This window comes from Rhincodon typus, chromosome 10, assembly GCF_021869965.1.
Source record: "Rhincodon typus isolate 14 chromosome 10, sRhiTyp1.1, whole genome shotgun sequence".
In the NCBI taxonomy this organism is placed as follows: domain Eukaryota; kingdom Metazoa; phylum Chordata; class Chondrichthyes; order Orectolobiformes; family Rhincodontidae; genus Rhincodon; species Rhincodon typus.
Window position 1 is genome coordinate 43,089,943 of NC_063341.1, and position 25,399 is coordinate 43,115,341.

General features: G+C 40.6%; 1 protein-coding gene across 1 annotated transcript in view; it reads right to left on the reverse strand.

Moving 5' to 3' along the window:
* The window catches only part of LOC109914996 (FAS-associated factor 1-like), a 106,586-nt gene that overhangs the window by 23,276 nt on the left and 57,911 nt on the right, over window positions 1-25,399 (reverse strand). The window contains exons 5-6 of the mRNA XM_048602093.1: window positions 20,952-21,043; window positions 7,703-7,806 (exon numbers count right to left, since the gene is read on the reverse strand). Coding sequence (XP_048458050.1) covers window positions 7,703-7,806; window positions 20,952-21,043 — 196 coding nt within the window. The remainder of the gene's footprint in view (window positions 1-7,702; window positions 7,807-20,951; window positions 21,044-25,399) is intronic.

Consider the following 25,399-nt stretch of genomic DNA (forward strand, 5'->3'; position numbering starts at 1 on the left):
TGTGTGACGATTTAGAGTTTCTTTCCTTGATGTAATTGATTACTGCTCGAATAAACTACTGTTCCTGCTGAATTGTCAACGCCTTCAGAGTCTTCTTGCCTCAGGGACTGCAGTCACTCCTAAATTGTACTTTCATTTGTTTGCAGGATTCACAGAGCAAGTTTCACTAGTTAAAGTCACTGACTTATTAGTTAAAAGCAACTGGTGAGGGAAGATAAACTGGCTTTCTTCAGACTTTAGATGCTTTTTACTGCTTGGAAAAGGAAGCACTTTCCTTTCTGGCAATCTGATAGTTTCTGTTTGTTGCCATTTAGATGATAGTCTGATCCGATATTCCAATCTGATAGTTGCCTGGGAGCCAATCACATCATTGTTGGCAGGCAGAAATCTTTTGTTGTCGACAAATGGTCATCTTCTGTAATTTCTCCCCTCCAGTGATAGAAAATGCCCTCAACCATATCTCTTGTATTCCCCGCACTTCTGCCCTCACAACCCCTACCCCCAAAATAAAGACAGAATCCCCCTTGTCCTCACATATCACCCCACCAACCTCCACATCCAACATATCATTCTCTGCCACTTCCGCCACGTACAATCCAACCCCACAACCAAAGAGATATTTCCCTGCCCACCCCTATCTGCCTTCCGTAGGGATCACTCTCTCCACGGCTCCCTCATCTGTTCCACACTGCCCACTAACCCCACCACCCCCCGGCACTTTTCCCTGTAACCGCAGGAAGTGCTACACTGCCTCTATACCTACCCCCTCACCTCCACTCAAGGCACAAAACAAACCTTCTACATTAGACAGGGATTCACCTGCACATCTGTCAACTTGGTCTGCTGCTCCCAATGTCGCCTCCCTTACATCAGGGAGGCCAAGAGGAGACTCAGAGACCATTTTGTAGAGCATCTGTGCTCTGCACGCAACAACTACACCCTCCGGTCACCAACCATTTTAACTCCCCCTCCATCTCCCATCCCTGGGTGACATGTCCATCTTGGGCCTCCTTTAGTGTCACAATGACACCACCCGCAAACTGAAGGAGCAGCACCTCATATTCCACCTCGGGAGCCTACAGCCCAATGGCCTAAACATGGAATTCACCTGTTGTAAAATTTCCCCAATCCTGGCCTCATCCCATGACCACCTCTCCCTCTCATCCCCGCCTCCTTGACTTGACAACCTGTCCATCTTCTCTCCCACCTATCTGCCCCTCCCACCCCAATGACCAATCCCCACCACTCCCTACCTGCACTCACCTATCACCATCCCACTGACCTTCCTCAGCCCCACCCCTCCTCTCTCCTTTTATTTCTGAGCTCCCTTCCCCCACCCCATTTCTGAAGAAGGATCCCAACCCAAAACGTCAACTTTTTTGCTCTTCTGATTCGACCTGGCCTGCTGTGTTCCTCCAGCTCCATACTGTCTTATCTCAGACCAATCAATTACTTGTTTCCAGCCGAATCTCATTTTGTACTTACTTCCTGGCTCTAGTTCATCTGCAACTAAACTTCCCCCACTGGGTGAACAACACATACAATAAGTACTGGAAGCTTACTTTTAAAAATGCAGCAATGCCCGACACAATCCTTAGTTTTCAAAATAGTCATTTTCCCCTCCGTTCACAATCAAAAATAAAAAATAAAAAGAAACAAACAGTCTTTAAAATATCAACATTCTTGATTGGAATATTGTGTCACTACCAATCACGTAACTTTAAGGTGTAAAATACAATTTATAAAGGTAGAAGGTCTTTAACGGTTTACTTCTCATATAAAAGAGAAATTATGTATTGTAAGAGATTTTGAAGATTTTATATATTTGTGCATGCTTAAAAGCTGGCATAATTAATTCAATCTGGGTAACTTTTTCATATTTTCACCACATTGCAACTTGCCAATAATCCCTGCTATTCTGGAAGTTTGTTTAATGTTTGTTGTAAATCCAGGCAAAATTTTGTCACAGAGATAACAAGGTGTAGAGCTGGATGAACACAGCAGGCCAAGCAGCATCAGAGGAGCAGGAAGGCTGACGTTTCAGGCCTAGACCCTTCTTCACAAAATTTTGTCACAACACTTCTCATGTGGATTCAGTCATTTCTTCTTGTTCTTCTTTAGAAGCCCACAGTACATTGTCAACATAACAAGGTGTAGAGCTGAATGAACACAGCAGGACAAGCAGCATCAGAGGAGCAGGAAGGCTAACGTTTCGGGCCTAGACCGAAACATTGTCAACATAACTGTTCAATACAGTCCAAGAACTACTTTGTTCAGGGTTTAACTGCAGGTCACCATTCTCTTGCATATCTCTAAGTTTTTTCTTGCCCAGTCCTACGTAATAAGTTTCAGCCAGTCAAATAGCTGAATCATTCTTCTCTTTAAATATGGAATTAAAATTCTCCTTTACTGCTCTAACAATCACCTTCAGAACATAACAATGATCAGCCAAAGTCATCCTGATAATCTGTTAACTGGCTGGAAAAGCACTTTCAACATTTTCTTTCCCCCCCATTTAGAACAAACATTGTTCGACTACTCTTTTGCAAGAGCAACAGCTTCTTCATTCTGAAGTTATAACTCACTTTCCAGAATCAAATATTGTCCTTGTAGTTCCTCAGCATCAGTCACAGACAAACTGTTTCGGTTTAAAAATCAATATAACCCTTTGTTTCTCTATTAACCTAGAGTACTGCTGCCACGGTCTGCTCTGACACCTGTGCTTTGGAGGTGCTGCCAGCAAATTTAATTTGGACCACTTAAATTCATTTCTGTCATCAACCTGATGTTTCACTGTCTTTTTAATCTCAGAAGTCAGAGTTTTGTTTAAAAACCTCTCAAGTCAAACCATTGATCTTTACAACAGATTCAGAGATAGACATGGCTTTTTATCGAGCTTGATCAAATATCTTTATCTTCAACAACTTCAATGGGTTTTGTGGAACGTCAGGAAGTCAAACATGGTCTCCAACTAGATTTCCTAAAATAAACTCAATAGCATTAATTCTGACACCACTCCCACCATAGAACCACTAAATAAAGCTACACAATGGAACAGGTAAACAATTCCCAATAACTGGTATTAATATACTTTTAATTAGCAAGTATTTCCAAAATAGAAATAGAATCTTACACTAACACGAGAAATTGAGCCAACCCTAGAATCACAGAACCCCTACAGTGTGAAAGCAGGCCAATCAACCCATTGAGTCCACGCCAACCCGTCAAATAGCATACCACCCAGACGCACATCCTCTCCCCTGTCACCCTGCATTGCCCATGACTAATCTGCCTAACCTGCACTTGTCTGGATGCTATAGGCAATTGAGCATGGCCAAATCGAACTAACCTGCACATCTTCAGACTGGGAGGATAACCGGAGCGCACAGAGGAAACCCAAGCAGACACAGGGACAACGTGTAAACTCCAAATAGACAGTCTACCCTGTATCTTTTCTTATTCTTCCATGGGTTGGGTGTCATTGGCAAGGCCAACATTGCTGCCAATCCTAATTGCCCTTTAACTAATTAGCTTCCTGGGCCATTTCAGAGGGCAGTTAAGAGTCAATTATATTGCTGTGTGACTGGAGTCATGCAACTGGACTAGGTAAGGTCAGCAGATTCATTTCCTTAAAGGACACTGGTGAACCAGATAGGATTTTACAATAACTGATTGCCATTAATCTGATTTAATTTTCAATTCTAGATTTTAGTTTAAATTTCAACAGGATGGGATTCAAACCCGTATTTCATCATTATTAGCTCAGGGATCTTGATTATGAGTCCAGTGACATTACCACTCTACCATGACCTCCCTCCTCTTTAAGGTTAATGACCTTTTTTGGTCTCCAACACCCTCATGTATAAAATTCCCATAGTCTTTTATGCTCCAATTGCCACACACTGTAAATATATTGAAATGAATTAAAGTAGAACTTGCCATTGTCCCAGAGGACACAGGCTACTTGATCATAAGACAGAGATGACCAGTGGTGAGTTTAACACAGGGATCCATCATGGCTCAGGTAAAGAGTGAGGTTAAGAAGGCATGTGACCTTAAATTAACCCTTCATGTGACCTCAGTTGGCACAGGAATTAAACCTTGGCTGTCAGCAGCACAACATCACAATAGTATTGGTTTGTCACAGATTTCACTTGCTGGTACAGCATTTTCTTGAAAAAACACCAGGCATGGTTACAAATCCAATTTAGCTTCTAATTCCTATCGATTTGTTTTTGCATATGCTGTCTTATGGCAAAAGTAGCATGTTGGTTCCCTAGAACAATGCATATCTCCCACACTGTGTTTTTAATCACTCTGAGAAGCATCTGCCACTTCATTTCAGATTTCCCCCTCATCGAGATTACTGTTCTGTTCACTATCTCCCCAGTTTTTCTGCTTGCAAAGGTTTACTGCCAGTTGTGTTTTTGGGACAGATTGCAACCATCAGCCAGAACAGCAACGTCTTGATCTCAGAAACCTCACAGAATTCTAGGTGGAGGAAAGGGATGACTGCTTTTGAACTTTTTCCATTGACAGCACCTCTCTGAAATTTTCAAAATCTTGCTCAAGCCCCATACCTTCAATCAAATTCAACTTCTTGTAGTATAAATAAATTCCAAAAAAAAGGTCTGATTCCGTCTCTTACGGATAGCAAGAACTGCAGATGCTGGAGTCAGAGTTAACACAGTATGAAGCTGGAAGAACATAGCAGGCCAGGCAGCATCAGAGGAGCAGGGAAGTTGACATTTCAGATCACAACCCGTCTTCAGAAAACTTGAACTGAACCGAGAACAGTTTCAAAAATATGAATCGGAAGTAGTTTTTCTGAAGAAGGGTCCCAACCCAAACTGTCAACTTTCCAGCTCCTCTGATGCTGCCTGGCCTGCTGTTTTCTTCCAGCTCCATACTGTGTTATCTCCGATTCCGTCTCTTCCTCTGATTTCTAAACTTTTGTTTGCAAGCTTTTGGAATTAACTCAAATGTATTACGCACAGCAGTCTTAATCATGTTATAACCTTGGACTGTTCAACTAGAAGAGCTAAATGACCTCCAACACTTGGTTCATAATTCTCTAGGTCATTGAAACATATAGCAACTTTCTCAAATGATACAGAATATATTTCAACTACTTCTTCAATAAATTTAGCTACTAAGCAAATATTTCTTACTAAATCAAAATCACAAATTAAAATCTATTGATGGCTGTCTCTCAACTACTCCCGATTCATGTTTTCGAAACTGTTCTCTGTTCAGTTCAAATTTTCTGGCTTTGCTTTATCTTTGTTTATCAACAATTTTTTTATATTACTGAGATTTGTCAATCTTTTTCTTCTTGTATTCATCTTGAATTTGCAGAATACCAGTAAAGAGGAAACTAATACTTATGCTTTTTGAGAAGAGAAAGGTGACTGATGGGTAGAAGCACACTAATTAATAATGACTGATAGTTAACAGCCAAGCTTTGTTTAAATTTTAAATCAGGGAAGTTACTCTGATTTCTCAGAACAATGCTTTGACCAATGCATCAGGGAATGGCTGTCTCCTATAGTTGAACTGAAACAAGTACAGCGATTAGAATCATCAGTCTGACTTGTGACATAGCGCACTTGTGTATACTACAAACTAAATATTTTAACACACAATGCGATGTCCTTTGCAGATAGAAAGTACATGTGCGTGCGCTGCATCTCTTTCAATATCGATAAATTTAACTGTAGCTTCTTGTTCCTTCATCCAAGTTATTGATACAAATTGTTTAAACAAAAAAGGCCCCAGCATTGATTCCTGTGACACACCAATCATTACATCTTACCAAACAGAAAATGATCCATTTATGCCTGTTTGTTTTTGCCCGCCAACAAATCTTCTATCCATGCCAGTATGCTACCTCCTCCACCTCAAGCTTTTATTTTCTGCAGTAATCTTGGATGTGGCATTTTATCAAATGACTTCTGGAATTCAAAGTAGTTCCCCTTTAACCAGTGCACAAGTTACTTCTTCAAAGAATTCCAATTAATTGTTTAAATACAATTTCCTTTCCATAGAGGCATAGTGATTCTGTCTGATTAAGTCAAATTTGCCCAAATTCTCTGCTGTAACATTTTTTTTATAATAGCTGACAGTTTCCCTCTGATGTTAAACTAACCAGCCTATCAGTTCCCACTTTCTGCATACTTTCCTTTTTGAAAAAGGGCATTGTACACACGGTTTTCATATATAATGGAACCTTTCCGAATCTAGGGGATTTTGGAAAATTAAAACACATGCATCAACTATCGCATTAAACACTTTTTTCAAAACGCTAGGATGAAGTCCATCAGGACCTGAGGTCTTGCAGCTCACAGCTGCAACAATTTGCCCAGTATCACATCCCTGGTGATTGGTAATTTTCTTGCAATTTTTTGGCCTGTCTTCCATTTCCAGATTGATGGCTGGGACGTTACTTGCATCCTCTATAGTGAAGACTGATGTAAAATACCAGTTATCATAGTATTACAAAGCATAATCATTATTACAAACTATTTGCAATGGTCCAGGCCTGGTTGATTCCAAGTATAGTGTCAAAATTCAGCATCAAAACAGTGTAAAGTTCCACTTTTGTTGCCATGACATGGTGCTGTGCAACACCTCAATGAAAACCTCATCCAAACACCACCACCATTTCCAAGATTTTACTGAAGAGTATGAATTTGTTAGAACATTGAGAAAAACTCTGGATAATTATTTACTTTTAAAAAAACTCTACCTCAACTATTAATTGAAGGCTGGTCTTTTTTTTGACATTTTCTAATTGATTGTCAGTGTATTCCTAAGATTAAAATTCTTCAGGAGGTCTGCACCAGACTCTCAATCTTCAGAAAACACAGAGATGCATTTCTTCGGTGCAATGACCCAATGGTATAACAATCAACATTTGTTTCAAGCCAAAATAATTAACAACAGCTGAATCTGGATATAGCATTAACCGGTACAATCTGAAATTTTATCAGCCTTTAACTGCACAATACCCTCTTTTCAGATGCTGTGCATTTCTCAATGAGAACAAAAGAATTGTTGAAGTCATATACAATTCTGAGAGTTTCATCTTAAAGTTTAAGTATTTCAATTCTACTAATTCATAGATGATGTCAAATTATTCAAAAAATTTACAAGTGTCAATATATATCTGACAAAATATACTGTTCATTTGAGAGACCTGATACACTAATTTTAAAATCACGTTAGACAAGGTAATCTTACAGCATAGCTGTAGACCTCCCTTCCATTTAGATTCAATGGGGCTGAATTTCTGCAATGGTTCTCCTGCTTGTCCGCCATAATTTTGCGAGAAGACCTACGGAAACCCTGGAAAAACAGCATAAACAGTCATAATGAAGATTTTCCAGGGTTTCCGTGGCTCTTAACCCAGCATTCTGACAAACAAATGGGAGATCCCCCTGAAAATACACCTTCAAAAGTTTCTAAATACAAGACCTGCTTTTCTTTCTAATTCTTGTCAGTTACCAAGAATTGAATTTGCTATTATTCACAATAGATTATCACATGGAAATTTACAGAAAAGTGTTGTTGCTTGGTTGTTGCACTCCCCCTCCAGGCAACAACACAGCAGCAAAATACAGTCAAACAAATCAATGCTGAAGGAAAGTTATCAGGCATTGTATTTACACAAAATATGGAAGAAAACAACTTGATAGCTTACCTAGATTGACTTGTGGCTGGCCCATCTGACCCTGGTTGGGCTATGTCAGGTGTGAGGACGTAAAGGCTATTATTCTTAGGCAAGTGAAGAGACCTCAGAATAGTCTGCAGACAGGAAACAAAAGTGATCGAAATAAAACTCAAGGATTTAAAACTGATTAAAATAAGTAAAAATAAGGTAATTTAGAAAGTAACAACAACCATGCTAACAATCGAGAAGTCAAAATCACTAAACTTTTTCAGACAACAGATCAAAATCTCGTGCCACTGGCTGAATTCCAGACTCCAAAGTAAACAATATTAAAATATAGATAAATCACACACTTTATACCACAAAGTAGTTTTTAAAGGGATGCAGGAGTAAGGTCTATCTGCATAAATCACTGTAACTGGAAGGGCAGGCCAAAAACCAGTTAATAAAGCATGCAAAGTCCTGAGCTTTATTGAGAAAGAGTATATAAAATGAAATTATGATAACCCTAAATAAAACACTGGTTTGGCCTCAACGAGAGTATTGTGTTCGAATCTGGCCACTACCCTTCAAAAAGGTTGTGATGGCATCAGAGAGGGCTCCAGATCGACTGGAAAAGTTTGGATCTCCTCCTTGAAGGATTTCATCCTTGCACTCACTCTATAGCAAGAATATCCTTCCTCAGATAAACAGACCAAAACTGCACACAATATTCTCAGTGTGGTCTCAACAATGCCCTGTACAATTGCAGCAAGACATCCTTGTTCCTGTACTCAAATCCTCTTGCTAATGGAGGCCAACATAGAGTTGTCCTTCTTGATTTTTTGCTGCACCTGGACGCTTACTTTAGCGTCTGGTGCACAAGAACATCCAGATCTCGTTGAACTCCCCTCCTCAATTTACAGCCATTCAAATAATAACCTGACTTTCTATTTTTGCTACCAAAGTGGATAACCTCACATTTATCCAGATGAAATTGTGCTCAACATGCCTTTGCCCACTCATTCAGCCTATCCAAATCACACCGCAACATTTTTGCATCCTCCTCACAGCTCAACCTTCTAACCAGCTTTGTGTCATTTGCAAATTTTAAGATATTATATTTTGTTCCCTCGTCTCAATCATTAACATATCCTGTGAATAACTGCTTTCTTTGAACTGATTCCTGCGGTACCCTACCAGTCACTGCCTGCCATTCAGGAAAAGACCTATTTATTCCTATTCTTTGGTTAGCAGACAGGAAACAATTTTCTATCCATCTCAGTACACTACCCCTAATCCCATGAGATTTAATTTGCATATTAATCTTTTACATGGGACTTCGTAGAAAGCCTTCTGAAAGTCCAATTAAATCATGTCCTTGGTGCCTCCAATCAACTCAACTAGTTACATCCTCGAGGAATAAATCTGTCCAGCATGATTTGCCTTATGTAAATCCATGCTGACTGTGTCTGATGCTGCCGCTGTTTTCCAACTGCTCTGCTGTAAAATTCTTGATAACGAACTCGAGCATCTTCCCCACTGTCAATGTTAGACTCACTGGTCTATAATGCCTTGTTTTCTCTCTACCTCCCCTTTTAAATAACAAAGTTACTTTAGCTATCCTCAAGCGGTTGAATCTGTGGCCGGAGGGATCATGTAGGAAAGTGAATTTAGATTCTTCAGGTTTTGGGGCAGATTCTGGGAAGGATGGAATCTTTACAAGCTGCATAGCTGCTGTCCAACAAGACCACTATCCTCACAGGGTGTTCGCACATACCATGAGGGAGTGTTTAAAATAGAATAGCAGGGGGCGAGGAAACCTGAGGGACGAGACAAAAGTGAAGAAAAGTAAGACGGAAATGAAAGATAGGAAACTAGAAAGCGGAGGAAACAAAAGTTAGCAGCCTAGCAGCAAATAATTCAACATTACCTCCTGACTCTTGTACTCTACGCCCTTATTAATAAAGTCAAGGATATTGTGTGGTATAAAAACAAAGTTGCCGGAAAAGCCCAGCAGGTCTGGCAGCACCTGTGAAGATAAAAACAGAGTTAACATTTCGGGTCCGGTGTCCCAAAACATTAACTCTGATTTTTTCCTTCACAGATGCTGCCAGACCTGCTGGGCTTTTCTAGCAACTTTGTTTACGTTCCCGATTTACAGCATCCGCAGTTCTTTCAGTTTTTATATGATATTGTGTGGGAGACTAACTGCTCTCTCTAACTGTTCTGCCCCTTGCAATGACCTGTGCATATACCCAGGTCCCTCTTCTCCACACTCCCCCCACCCTCAGAATTGTACCCCTATTTTGTACTGTCTTTCAACGTTCTTCCTACCAAAATTCATCATTTCACATTTCTCACCATTGAAACCCATTTGTCTACCCCAACATGGTCTGTGCCCTTCTGGATAAAATGCCAAAATTTCACTACCTTCTGGGAGAAGAAATTCCTTCACATCTCAGTTTTAAATGAAAGTCCCCTAGTTCACGATCCACCCCCCAATTAGTGGAGACATTTTGTCAACAGGAATTAGCCTAGTGAGTAGCCTCTTGAAATGCTCCAGGACTGGTATATCAAATTTTTTAAATACCAGGAATTAAACTGTACACAGTACTCCAGATGTGGCCTCTCCAACATTCTGTAGATTTGGAACAAGACTTTCCCAGCTTAAATTCCAACCTACTAGCAATAAAGGCCAAAATTCTATTTAACTTCTTAATTACTTGCTGCGCCTACATGTTACCCTTTTTGAGTTTTATGCACCTAAATCAAACTGTACTGCAACCTTTCACTGTATTTCTCCATTTAAATAACAATCTGCCTTTTCAGTCTTCCAACCAAGGTACAGGACCTCATACCATCTGACATGAAATTCCATCTGAGAATTTTTTGCTTACTCACTCAACCTAAATCACCTTGCAGATTCATTGTGCTCTCATCACAACACACCCTTCCACTCATTTTTGCACCATCAGCGCATTTAGATACGTTACACTCTCTCTCTTCCAAGTCATTAACATGGATAATAAGTAATTGAGGCTTTAGGACCAATCCTTGAGAAACTCCACGAGTTATGTCTTTACAACCTGAAAAAGGCCCATTAATCCCAACTTTCTATGAACCAACACTCATCCATGCTAATGGAGTAACGCTAATACCACGAGCCCCTGTCTTATTCAATAAACTTTAATGTGGCACCTGATCAAAGGTCTTCTGGAAAACCAAATACACTCTATTGCTTCTCTTTTATCAACTCTGCTTATTATATCCTCAAAGAACTCTAGTAAATTTATCAAACATAATTTTCCTTTCACAAAATTACGCTGACTCTGATTGTGTTAAGTTGTTCTAAATTTGCAGCTATTTCTTCCTAAATTACATAGTCTAGTTTTTCTCCAATAACAGATTTTAGATTAACTGACCTATAGTTTCTTGCCTTCTTGAACACTGTTGTCTCGTTAACTTTTTTCCTAAATCCATTAGGACGATCCCAGAATCCAGTGAATATTTCAACCAATGCTTCCATTTTCTCTGCAGCCAGTTCCTTTAAAACGCTCAGATTCAGGTTATCAGTTTTTGGCGACTTGTCTGCCTTTAGTCTCATTAATTTGTCAAATACTGGTTCAAGAAAGCAGCTTACCACCATCTTCTCAAGGTTGACTAGGGGCAGGCAATAAATGCTGGCCAGCCAGCGATGCCCAAATCGCATGAGTGAATAAAAAAAAAACTTTGCCCCTTGTAATAGAGACCATTACAAGATCTTTCGTAACATTAGCACCTCACTTACTGGTTGTTTTTGTAATGTTTATAGCATCCTAGACCATGAAGATCGATGCAAAATATTGATTTGAATTTTCTATCATTTTCCTGTTCCCCATAATCAACTTTCCAGTTGCATCCTCCAAGGATCCTATGCTTATTTTAGCTATTCACTTTCTTATTATATATGCCCAGAGAAGCTGCTACTGCTTGCTTTTGGATTTCTTGCCAAATAATTGCTTAATAAATTTTCTTGTCCTTTCTTAGCTTTTTAGTCATCTGTTCCTACTCCAAAATAAAATTCCCAATCCTCCAGCATGCCACTAGTTTTTGGTGCTTTGTATGCCTTGATTTTTGATTAAATATTCTCTTTGACAACAATGGGTGGTAAATCTTTCTCAGAATCCTTCTTATGACCTGAATAATTTTTTGCTGAGAGTAACGGAATATCTTCTTAAATATATGCTATTGTACATCCACTGACATGCTTCCTACTTTACTTTCCCAGCCTGCTTTAGAAACTCTTTCTTGATACTACTGTAAGTGCCCTTTTTTAAGTTGAAGTAACTAGTTTGAGATCCAAGTTGCTCTCCAGCAAACTGAATTTGAAATTCTATCATGTTGAGATTGCTATCCCCTAGAGGATCCTGAAATGCAAAATCTCTTATTAATCCTATCTCATGGCGCATTACTAGATCTAAAATAGCCCATTCCCGGGTAGGTTGTGCAACGTACTGCACGAAGAAACAATCCCTGATACCCTCTACAAATCTGTTTCCCATGTTACCTTTGCCCATCTAATTTGTCCAGTCACTTTGTCAATTAAACTTTCTGATGACAATTGTACTACCTTTCTTTCATGGCTCCATTATTTCTCAATATATACTTGCTCCTATATGGAGGCAACTCTTCACAGACTACAGATGATTCCCACCAGTGTCTTCTTATCCTTGCTATTCCTCATTTCCACTGAAACTGATTCCACATCATGGTCTATTGCAGCCATATCATTGTCCACCACTGCATTGGTTAGACTCACTGGGATAGCACATTGAAATCAAGCCCCACTATTCCTGGAGTAGTCATCACAAAAGTTAAGCATTTTTAAAAATACACACAGTTTCTTGATTTTCCAATCCAGATCGATAGAAAGCATGAACCAAGTTTCTGTACTGAACAAGTATCATTATTTATTACAGATACTTGAACTGTCACTACAGGTAAACAGTTATAAACAATTGGCACATAATGCTACCAAATAAAACTCTAATGCCCTTATAAACACCCCTTTACTTACACTCTCTCTCTCACACACACACACAAAGGGATAGGATAAAATAAGTCATGGATGGACTGGAAAAAAACTGGAAAGACAGTTCAGCAGTTTTCAATCCCAAGTAATGCTGTTGAGATAATCCTTATGAATCTTCTGCTGGCCATCACATTGCTTCAGTTCTCTTTTGCTGGATGCTTCTGCCAGATGGTGAGACACACAAGGTGGTCGATTCACTTACAGCAAGTCTCTGATTGAACAGTTATTAGTCACAACTTACAAAAACTGCTGCAAGAAAAATAAACAGTGAGTTTTAACTCCAGAGAACAGAGAGACTGCTCCCGAGGTCTCTCCCTGTAACTTGTTTCCAGCTCCAAGCTGTTCTGTTACCCGAGAACCAATCACAGTCATCAACAGGCAAAAAGGTCTGTCATTGACAACTGGTCACTCGTCCATACACCAATCAACTGCTTCATTGTGAGCAAAAGCTGCACTGGCGTACCATCTTGACTCCAAATCATCTGCAACTCAAACTCCAACTTTGTTTGTTCAAACAGTTGTTTACACAATGCCTGGCATGGGTTTCAGGTTCAAAATCTCCCCACCCCTGACCTCATCCCAAGACCAGCACCCCCCTCATCCCCGCCTCCTTGACCTGTCCATCTTCTCTCCCACCTATCCACTCCACTATCTACCTGCTATCACCACACTCCCCTCTCTATTTATTTCAGCGCCCCCTTCCCCTCCCCACTTTTCTGAAGAAGGGTCCCAACCCAAAACATCAGCTCTCCTGCTCCTCTGATGCTGCCTGGCCTGCTGGGTTCCTCCAGCTCCGCACCTTGTTATCTCAGATTCCAGTAACAGCAGTTCTTACTATCTCTGGGTTTCAGGTTACTTGTTTTCTAAAATAGTAGCCACTTTGTCAAATACTGCTTTTTAAAGACAGCTCTTTCTCATTTCAGTCCCCAATTTTTAAAAATACAAAATAGAAATACATGGTCCTTACATCACTGAAACCTTCCTTTATTAATAAAGCTACCCTTTCTTCCTTTTCTGTTTGACTTATTCTTCTTATCTGAATACTGTTGAATATCCAGTTCCCAAACTTGGTCACCCTGCAACCACATCTCTATAATATTCATTTATTTCTATTTGTGTTATTACTTCATCTACATGCTCTGTGGACATACAAATACTCTGTGCATTCAGGTAAAGTGCCTTAGGGTTAACTTACTACCATTATTACTTCCCCGAGCTCTAATTTCAGCTGCACTCTTCTACCCTTTCCTGTAACATTCTGATTACCATTTGGCTCTTCACTACCCTACACCTCAGCTCTCTCATTTCTTAAAAGATTTTTAAACTTCACTTCAACTAAACTCTCCCTAATACCCCCCCACCCACCTTCCACTAATTGGTTTAAAGCCTTATCTGGAACCCTAATCATATGATTCACCAGGACACTGGTTCAACAATGGTTGAAATAAACGCAAGAGAACTGCAGATGCTGTAAATCAGGAACAAAAACAAAGTTGCTGGAAAAGCTCAGCAGTTCTGGCAGCATCTGTGGAGGAGAAAACAGAGTTAACGTTTCGGGTCCAGTGACCCTAACTCTTTTCTCCTCCACAGATGCTGCCAGATCTGCTGAGCTTTTCCGGCATGGTTGAAATGAAACCAGTTTCAAACAGCAGCTCACTTTTCCTAATACTGGTGCTACTGCCCCATGAATCATAACCCATTTCTGCCACACCAATCTTTCAGCTTAACATTTACCTCTAATATTATTTACCTGAAACCAATTTAGATGTGCCTTAGATAGTATCCTGAAGACTACCTCCACAGTGGTTCCACCTTTAAATTTAGCCATGACCTGCTCATAATCCTTCAGCAGAACATCTTTCCTAGTGCTATGTCATTGGTACCTGTGTAGGTCATGACAACTGGATCCTTCCCTTCCTATTTGAAGTTTCTCTCCACCCAAAAGAAATGTCCTGAACGTTGGCACCATGTAGGGGCACTCACTATCTTTGCTGCAGAGAGTATTATCTATTTCGCCAACTATGTTATCCCCCTATTATATTTCTCTTTCCTCCCCGACGAAAAATTCACTCTGGACTATGGTGCTGTGAGAGTTGACTCATTCGCCTTTAACTCTGTGTCCTCATCCACCTCAGGTGCCAAAACCTTGTACCTATTAGACAAGGTCACTGACTGTGGCTCCTCCAAATCTATATTCTGGATCCCGATACCTGCCTTGCTTGCCGTCACAGCCTCCTGTCCCTGACCACAAACCAAATTCAATGTAATTAAAGATAACAAGGTGTAGAGCTGGATGAACACAGCAGGCCAAGCAGCATCAGAGGAGCAGGAAAGCTGATGTTTCGGGTCGAGAGCCTTCTTCAGCCTAACCCTCCCTCTACTGACCCCTTCTCCCGCCTCCAACACACCCCCTCCTCCTGGACACCATCCCAGGGCCTCCTACCCTCCCTTGACCTCTTCATCTCTAACAAATCCCTCTCCCACTGCAACCCTCAATGTAATTAATCTAAGAGGTGTGATTACCTCCTGAAAGAGTGCCCAGGGACCTGTAACTCTTCCTGATGTGCGACTGTGTCCACAGTTCAGACTCCAGCTGTTCAACTCTCATTGAAAGTGCCTCAAATCGCTAACATTTGTTGTACATGAGGTCAGTTTGGAATGCACCAACTCCCACATAATATGGCTGCAATATATTGCCTGTCTAGCCATCTCTATTCTATTTAATTAAATTGCATGTTAAAACTGAAGTTCTTCAGCTGCAACGTCTCCTGATTTAAACTAATTGACCAATCAGAAGAGAACAGAGGAAATACCCACAAATCGCTTCCTTACTTTCTATGATGTCAACTTCAGTTCTGACAGGTAGAAACAGGTTGAAGCGGCTCTCTATCATCCCATCACCGTACCCTGCTCACGATCATCTGCTTTTCTAGTAGTTTCGCAAGTGAAGCCAGGGTTTTAAATCTGAACATACAAAATCATGAAGGTTTGAGGGGCAAATTTGCTGAGACGGATTGGGAAAACAAATTCAAAGGTATGGCAGTACACTGCCAATGGATAGCTGCTGCCTCCCACTCTTTCTCCTGTTCTTGATGAAGGTCCTCTCCCCACTTGCTGTCACATTGTTTCAGAAGTACAGAACCCTCCTCTATCGTGCTTTATTGGATGCTGCTGTCTCCCGCACTTTTAGAAGGTGGTGACAATCTCTGGGTCTTTCTTTCTCCAAATCCAGATAACACCCTCAAAAAACTCCAACAGATTCATCAAACATGACTGCCCATCCTATATACTCAAATCTATACATACTATGGGGCAGCATGGTGGCTCAGTGGTTAGCACGGCTGCCTCACAGCACCCAGGTTTGATTCCACCCTTGGGTGACTGTCTGGAGTTTGCACATTCTCCCCATGTCTGCGTGGGTTTCCTCTGGCTGCTCCAGTTTCCTCCTGCAGTCCAAAGATGTGCAGACTCGGTGGATTGGCCATGCTAAATTGTCCGTAGCGTTCAGGAATGTGTAGATTAGGAGGATGGGTCTGGATGGATGCTCTGAGAGTCAGTGTGGACTTGTTGGGCCAAAGGGTCTGTTTCCACACTGTAGGGTATTCCATGATTGACTCTATAATGATATGCCGAATCAGATTATTGTCCAAGTGTATATTTATCATAGATATTATCCATTGTAATAGATTCTAGCATTTTCCCTATTCCCAATATAATGCCAGCAGGTCTGTAATCTCCGTTTTTTCTCTCTCCTTCTTTTCTGAAATAGTGGGATAATATTTGCTACCTTACAATCTGCAAGAATCATTCCAGAATCTTGAGAGTTTTGGAAACGCATCTATTATCTCCATAGCTGTTTTTTTCAAACACTCTGGGATGTAGAAAATCAGATCCCAGAAATTTATTCAGCTTCAGTCCCATTAAATATCTCTGACAGAACCTTCTTAATACTAATTTTCTTCAAATTCTCATTGTCTCTAGTCCCTTTTGATCTCTAATTGAGAGTTTCTCATACCTTCCTCAGTGAAGACAAAGTAATTATTGAGCATCACTGCCATCTCTCTATTCCCCATCATAAATAGTCCTGACTCAGCCTGTAACAGACCCAAATGTCTTAGTCAAACGTTTCTCTTTTTTACTCACCAATGGAAGCTTTTACAGCTTGTTTTTATATTTTTGCTACATTACATTCATATTCTATCCTTCCTTTATGAGTTTCTTTGTACTCCATTGCTGTATCCTAGAATTCTCCAAATCATCAGGATTATGACTATACCTGGCACCTTTATAAGGCTTTTCTTTTAATCTTATACAATCATTAACTTCCTTCACTAGCCATTGTTAAGTTAATTTTATGGATTTATGCACCCTGAAGAAATCATAGCTGCTGTAAATTAAGTAATGTTTCTTTAAAGACTATCCATTGGCAATGTAATGTCATTCCTTTGAACTTATTTTTCCAATCATCTGAGCACATTTACCCTTCAAACCTTCATAATTTCCTATGCTCATGTTTAACACCCTGGCTTCACTTTTAAATATAAAGTAAAATTCTAGTTTATAATGGTCACTCCTCCCTAAAGGCTCTTTCACAGCAAAATTAGACAATTTACATTACGTAATATTAGTTCTGTCATAGCCCAGACTCTGGTTGGATCCTCAATTTACTGCTCAAACTGTGGCCTAATATATACCAGAAACTCATCCTCTGCAACTTAACTGTTCATTAGGTTTACTCATTTTATATGCACATTGAAGTCAATCATGATTACTGTATTATCCATGCTACATACTTGTCTAATCGCTTGATTAATGTCCCATACTACCATTGCTATTCAATGGCCTATAACCAACTCCCAACAGTGTTTGTTGCCCCTTGACATTTCTTGGCTACATCCAGATTGGGCATTTTGCAGTCCGAGATCCCCTTGCTAATGTACTGATCCCACCCTTGACAATCAGTACAGCATCATCTTTTCCTTTTCAGCCTCCACAATAACATTAGCAAATCTACTTGCAACTATATTATTTCTGGGCCTGTTCAGCTGTGACCAATCCAGCTTGTACAGGTCTCACCTGTCTAAATGTCTTTCCTAGTGCCTCAGAAATCTGATGCCCTCCCTCCTACACCAATTCTCCAGCCAGGTGCTCAAACATTCAACTATCTTATTCCAATACTCACCAGCACTAAGCACTGGGTGTAATCCTGGGATCACTGCTCGAGGCCCAGCATTTTAACTTATTTCCAAACTGCCTAAAATCTGATTTCAGAGCTTCATCCCACTTCCTATGCACATTAGTTGGTACCAATGCAGACCTCTACCTCTAGCTGTTTATCTTTCCTCAATGAGCCTGACACAAGGGAGGCAACACCAATCCAGAGCCATATTACTGCCACAAAAACACCAGTGTGATCTCCCAGCACTGTTGCCCTTTCACTCTTCTTCATCACCTCCTGTACAGCTGAGTTACCATTGGTGCCATGGACATGGCTCTGGCTTAACTCCCGTAAGGAATCATTAACCTCACCAGTATCCAAAAAAAATCAAATAGCAAGCAAGATCAACTCAAAAGACTCATGCACACCTGTGTTGTTCTCTTAGACTTTCTGATGGTCACCCATTTCCTCCTTGCCTTATAGGCTCTTAAAGTGCAATACCTTCCTAAATGTACCACCCACCCAGTTCTCTGCCTCACAGCTGCTTTAGCCAGTGCTAAAGTTCAGAAACCCAGAGCTCAAGCTGATAACACTTCCTGCATCTTCTACAACACGTGTCACATCCAAGAATTCCCACATACCACAGGATGTTGATTCCACTTAGCTAAGCTGTAATACCATGTCTTTAAAAACTATTTACTAAAATTAGAGTACGTAGAATAAGTAGAATAACCTACCATATACTCACCAATCAACTTCTTCCTCTGCACTACACTAACAGTGGAAACAACCAGTTATGAAGGCTGAGAAAGGCAAGTAACAAAGGAGCACCTCTTTACCCCTTCACACACAGCGCGGACAAGGAAACACTGAGAAAGGCTGCTCAGACATGTTATGACACTCCTCCAGGGCAGTGCGGCTCAAACTTGGACCTTCTGGCCCAGAGACAGACACTACCACTGTACCACAAGACTCTCAAGGCCTCTTCATATGATCCCTGGGAAACAACTGATTCAAGCTTTCGAAAGCGATTTTAAGCTAGCTACCTCTAACTATTTGTAGCTGTGGCAAGATAGCTTGCAAACTTTTGTCCCAAGATAGAAATAAAACTTAACTTCTCTTAATTTATTTAGTTAAATGCTAAACTGAAGAAAGAAAGTCGACTTCAGAGCCAGCTCTCAGTACAGCCCAAAATCATCAGCAAATCTGAAAATACAGCCTCCACAGATTCCCTTGATATTTTGTTCTTATTCTCTGGGAAGATAGATATAAATTATTTGTTTAATAAGTCTTTCATTCGCTTCTAGTTCAGCATAGATTCTCCCATATCTGACATTAATGGGCCACAAATTCCCTTCTACCACACTCTCCTTTTCACTAATTTTTAGTTAGTTTTAGTACATCTTGAAAGCTTTTTCATATCCCCTTCATGAAGCTCATTATTTATATCCCTTCAATTTTCCCATACAGCTCTCCCAGTCATTTCGATTTTCATCTTCCCTTAAATTTACAGCAGCATACATTTTTAGCTTGATACAATTTCTAATCTCATTTGTTGGCCATGGTTGCTTAACTGTACAAATGGTGCTTTTGCCTTTTGACGGTTATTTGACAATACCAATTCATGACTTTCTAAGGCATCTCTGCAAATTTACGGTCAATGTTAATTATTTCACTGGATTTGAGCATCCCTGGGAGAACAGGCATTCGTTGCCATTCCTAATTGTCCTAGAGAACACTGAATGAAGTTAACTTCTTGAACCACAACATTACAGCTAGTGCAGGCAGACTCTGTGCTGTTGGAAAGAGTCCAGGATTTGATACAGCAGTGAAGAGACAATAACATAGTTCTAAGTCAGCATTGATGAGCAGGTTGGAAGGGAACTCACAGATGGAGACTTCCCCATGCTGCCCTACTAGAGATCACAAGTTCAGAAAGTACCACTGAAGAGAGTTTGGTTAATTGCTACAATGTTTGCATCTTGCATACCATATACACTGCCGCACTGTACCCAGTAGTAAAGCAACTGAATGTTTAAGGTTCTTAAGTATTAGTATTTGTGTCTCTCTTTCTACGTGTGAAACATTAACATTCTAATACAATGAACATAAAACGTGGTTGTCCTCACATTTAAAATCGATGGTAGCTAACTAAACAGCGATGACTATTAACAATTTCTAAGATGTTATGGACCAGACCAAACAACTCTCAACGTTTCAAGGAGATACCTTAGACCCTAACTTTTACTTTATTCCAAGGCAAGTGTAAATTGCTGTGTTCCAGGTGTGATTTGATTGGTCAAACTGCGAGGCTTTATGCAAAACATACTTTATTCTGACACCACAGTTGAAATACAAACAAAAAAGAATGAGCATAGCTTTAGCAAAATTCTTAACAAAATAATATATATTATTTAACTACTACTAATCAACTGTTCCAAAATAGCACCATCCCACAAACACGCCCTTGGCAAATGCAAATTCAACAAAACAGATTTCCCTCACTTGCAATCTCTCCCAGTCCAGGAGAAGGGACACCAACAGAATGAATATAACAACAGACAGAGAGAGAATTCAAGCTTTTTGCGACAATATCTAGCAGCTTCCAATCCAAAACCCCCAATTTCAACAACTGAAAGCAAAACAAAAGCACATATTTCAGGCAAAAACAACCTTGTTGGTTTTATGTTTAACTACTTCCATACAAATTATCAAAAAGATTGATTAGAGTGAAAATATGATTAACAACTTGCAGTATCATTATCCATTTCACTATCAAATCACAACCATCTCAGTCAACCAAAGTAAACCTAAAATGATTAACAATCATATAATCTGGAATGCTACTGAGGCAATCCCATTTCTAAAAGTATTTCAGAAATTACTTGTATGTATAAAAACCCTAACAATCTGTCACACATTGGTAACTAGCTATTGACTATAGAGATATTGGAAAATTTCCTTTAATTTTTCTATCAAGGTATTTAGAGGGCATAAAGCAAAAAGTCATTTAAATCACCATTTAAAAATTAAATCCAACAACAGTTTAAATAACAACATAAACTTACACTGTCGCTTACATCTGTTGACTTCCAACCTTTCAACTGCATGAGAGATATAGGAAGTTGTAACTCATTTTCTAAAATTTGCTTGATTGCACCTGCAAGATTTAAAAAAAAAAATTCTATATTAATTCCCATAAATATACCAAATATCACAGTTCTGTTATAAGTACTAAACCTTTCCAAATAACAAACAAATTAAGACAAGATCTACAAAGCACTTGCTAAATAGAAAATGTCTGAAAGCACCTCACAGGCACACAGGGGTGAAAAGCATAACACAGAAAAAAAGAAAGGGGTATTAAGTGGGATGACCAAAAGCTTGGTGACTGATGAGGTTTGGCAGGGCCAAAAGGTGGAGAAGTCAAATGGTTGCAAGAACTGGAAAACAAATTCTAAATCACACAGCCCAGAGAGCAGAATGCAGAGCCACAAAAGGTGGCGTTTCAGAGACAGATGCAAAAAAAAAGTAATGAAAGGAACTAGAAGTTTATCAGAAGGACAGCCACAATGGAGAGAAATAGAATAGAAGGTCTATGGATCATAAAACCATAACACAGGGAAAGAAGTCGGCCATCAATGAGATCATGGCTGATCCAAGAATCCTCAGCTCCACTTTCCTGCCTTTTCCCCATAAACCTTGATCCTCTTACTGATTAGAAATCTGTCCATCTCAGCCTTGAACATACTTAACTACCACACTCCACAGCCCTCAAAAAAAATTCCACAGATTGACCACATTCAGAGAAAAACTTATTCCTCATCTGTCTTAAATGTGCGACCCTTTCCTGCGAGATTATTCCCACTAGGCCTAGACTTTCCACAAGGGGAACAACCATTTCACATCTACCCTGTCAAGACCCCTAAGAATCTTACATCTTTCAATAATGTTTCCTCTCATTCTTCTAAACGCAAATAGATACAAACCCAAATCATTCAACCTCTCCTCAAAAGAAAATCCCTCCATACCCAGGATCAATCCAGCAAACATTCTCTGGACTGCCTCGAATGATGGTGTATCGTTCCTTAGATAAGGGAGCCAAAACTGTTCACAATATTCAAGATGTGCTCTGACCAGTGCTTTGTATAATTTTAGCAAGACCTTCCTATTCTATTCCTTTTTGAAATAAAGGTCAACATTCCACTTGCCTCTCCTATTACCTGATGGCTCTGCTAGCTTTTTGAGAATCATTCAAGAGAACACCCAAATCCCTCCGTGTGGAAGCTGTCAGCAGTCTTTCCATATTTAAAGAATATTCAGCTCTTCTACTCTTCCTGCCAAAGTGCATAACCTCTCATTCTTCCACACTGTATTCCATCTAAGTTTTTTGCCCACTCGGTTGACCTATCTGTATCCATCTGACTACTCCATGTGTCATCCTCATTATTTGCCTTCCCACCTATTTTTGTGTCATCTGCAAACCTGGTGACAGGACATTCACTTCCATTATCTAAGTCATTATAACATACTGTAAATACTTGTGATCTTAGCACTGGTCCCTTAGTTACAGCTTGCCATCCTAAAAGTACCCCCTTTTCCCAACTCTGTATCTTCTATTAGCCAATCCTCTATCTGTGTTAATATCCTACCCCCATCAGCATGGGCTCGTGTCTTATTAAGCATCAAGTACTAGGAAAATAGAACTTGGAGTAGGATATGAGCAGGAGATAAAACATAGAACATAGAACAGTACAGCACATTACAGGCCCTCCGGCCCACGATGTTGTGCCGAACTTTTACCCTGATCCTAAGGTCTATCTAACCTCCACCCCGACCTTACACTATCATCCGTATGCCTATCTAATAGCCTCTTAAATGTCCCTAATAAGGCCGACTCCACTACGCTCTCCGGCAATGCATTCCATGCTCCGACCACTCTCTGAGTAAAGAACCTACCTCTGACATCTCCCTTATATCTACCTCCACTCACTTTAAAACTATGCCCCCTCGTAATAGCTACCTCCACCCTCGGAAAAAGTCTCTGGCTGTCCACTCTATCTATACCTCTGATCATGGTGTACACCTAAACATGCATAAGATTATACAAGCGGAGGTCAGGTGGCAGGTTGAGAAAGCATTGCACCATTGATTTTAGCTAATTGACGCATCAATGATGGTTTCTGCAGAATATGGATGCAGGTATGGACAGAGGTAGGCAATGTCATGGTTGTAGTAAAAAATATACTGAGAACACAAAATCTGATAAATACATCAGGTAGGCCCACATAAAAAGGAAGTTAGAGTATGGAATAAGTCCATCAGAGGAGTAATTTCTTCTTTCAAGAAACTGTCATTGGAATTCTCTTCTCCAGTGAGCAGTGACGGCTGACTAATTATTTAAGTCAAGGCTACGTTTGACTGAATATGGGTTCAAAGGTTATTTGGTCATTGTGGTTTATAAGGAGTTTGGAGTAGGTAGGCAAGCGGATTTTAAGCCCACAAACTAATCAGCCGTGATCTTATCGAATGGCAAAGCAGGTTTGAGGGGTCATATGTTCTACTACAGCTCCTTATGCCTTGACGTTAACAGTTGTGGCCTTTGTGAAGCTGAAAATATGCTAGTGGAACATCCAAAATTTGAACTGGCAGATTCAGCCTGAAAAACAAAGAATGAAGAAGATAATATGGGTGTAACATGACAGATTCAATCTTTCCAATGTTTGGCTTAAAAGTGGCGATAGCTCATCTGAGATGAGATACCAGACAAAGTAGGCCAGCAAGGAGGAAGAAGTTGAAGCGTGGCTTTGGGGCATTGTCAGCTAATTCTTTAAGCTGGCCCTGTATACGCAAATGTTACCAAGTGGAAGGATTCAGATGAAGAAGAAATGGCCACGTATGGTTGCTTAGGAACTCTGGAGATAATGGCATGTAACATGCAAGAGAAACTACAGTTATAAACATTCTAACAATAGAATATCCAAGAATGAAACTGGGAGAGAAGCAGTCATAGAGTCACACAGCACAGAAACAGACTCTTTGGTTCAACTCATTCATGCCAATCAGATGTACTAAATTAATCCAATCCCATTTGCCAACATTTGGCCCATTTCCCTCTAAACCCTTTCTCTATTCATATACCCGTCCAGACGCCTACAAATTGTTATTGTGCCAGCCTCCATCACTTCCTCTGGCTGCTCATTCCATACACACACCACCCTCTGCATGATACAGTTGCCCCTTAGGTCCCTTTTAAATCTTTCCCCTCTCACCTTAAACCTATGCCCTCTAGTTTTGGACTCCCCCACCCCAGGGAAAAGACATTAGCTATACACCCTGTTCAAGCTCATGATTTTATAAACCTCTATAAGGTCACTCCTCAGCCCCCAACACTCCACGGAAAATAGCCCCAGCCTAGTCAGCCTCTCCCTATAGCTCAAAATCTCCAGCCATGGCAACATTGTGGTAAATCTTTCCCGAATCCTTTCAAGTTTCACAACATCCTTCCCATAGTAGGGAGACTAGAATTGCATGCAGTATTCCAAAAGTGACCTAACCAATGTCCTGTACAGCCGCAACATGACCTCCCAACTCCGATACACAATGCACTGACCAATAAAGGCAAGCATACCAAACTCCTCCTTTACAATCCTGTCTACCTGGAACTCCAAGAATCTATAAACCGACACTCCAAGGTCTCTTTGTTCAGCAACACTCCCCAAGACCCCATGGAGTTGTATAACAGATTGATGACTTGGAAATAATGGTGGAACTAATTGTGCTCAAAGCTATTGAAGTTGGTCAGAATAATCCACCATAATTAAAATCACAGAGAATATTGTTCTTTACTTTGATTAATGTTTTTGGCCATTAACTCCTTGAGCTAAACAAAAACAACTGCAAATGACTTCGAGATAGTAGGAACTGCAGATGCTGGAGAATCTGAGACAACAAGGTGCAGGGCTGGATGAACACAGCAGGCCAAGCAGCATCATAGGAGCAGAGAGGCTGACGTTTCGGGCCTAGACCCTTCATCAGAAAAGGGGGAAGGGAAGGGGGTTTTGAAATAAATAGGGAGAGTGTGGGAGGCAGATAGAGGAGGGATAGAGGAGAGGATAGGTGGAGAGGAAACAAACAGGTCGAAGAGGCGGGGATGGAGCCAGTAAAGGTGAGTGTAGGTAGGGAGTTAGGAAGGGGATAGGTCAGTCCAGGGAGGATGGACAGGTCAAGGGGGCGGGATGAGGTTGGTCGGTAGGAGATGGAGGTGCGGCTTGAGGTGGGAGGAGGGGATAGGTGGGAGGAAGAACAGGTTAGGGAGGCAGGGACGGGCTGGACTGGTTTTGGGATGTGGTGGGGGGAGGGGAGATTTTGAAACAAGTGAAATCCACATTGATACCATTGGGCTGCAGGGTTCCCAAGCGGAATAGGAGTTGCTGTTCCTGCAACCTTCGGGTGGCATCGTTGTGGCACTGCAGGAGGCCCAGGATGGACATGTCGTCTGAGGAATGGGAGGGGG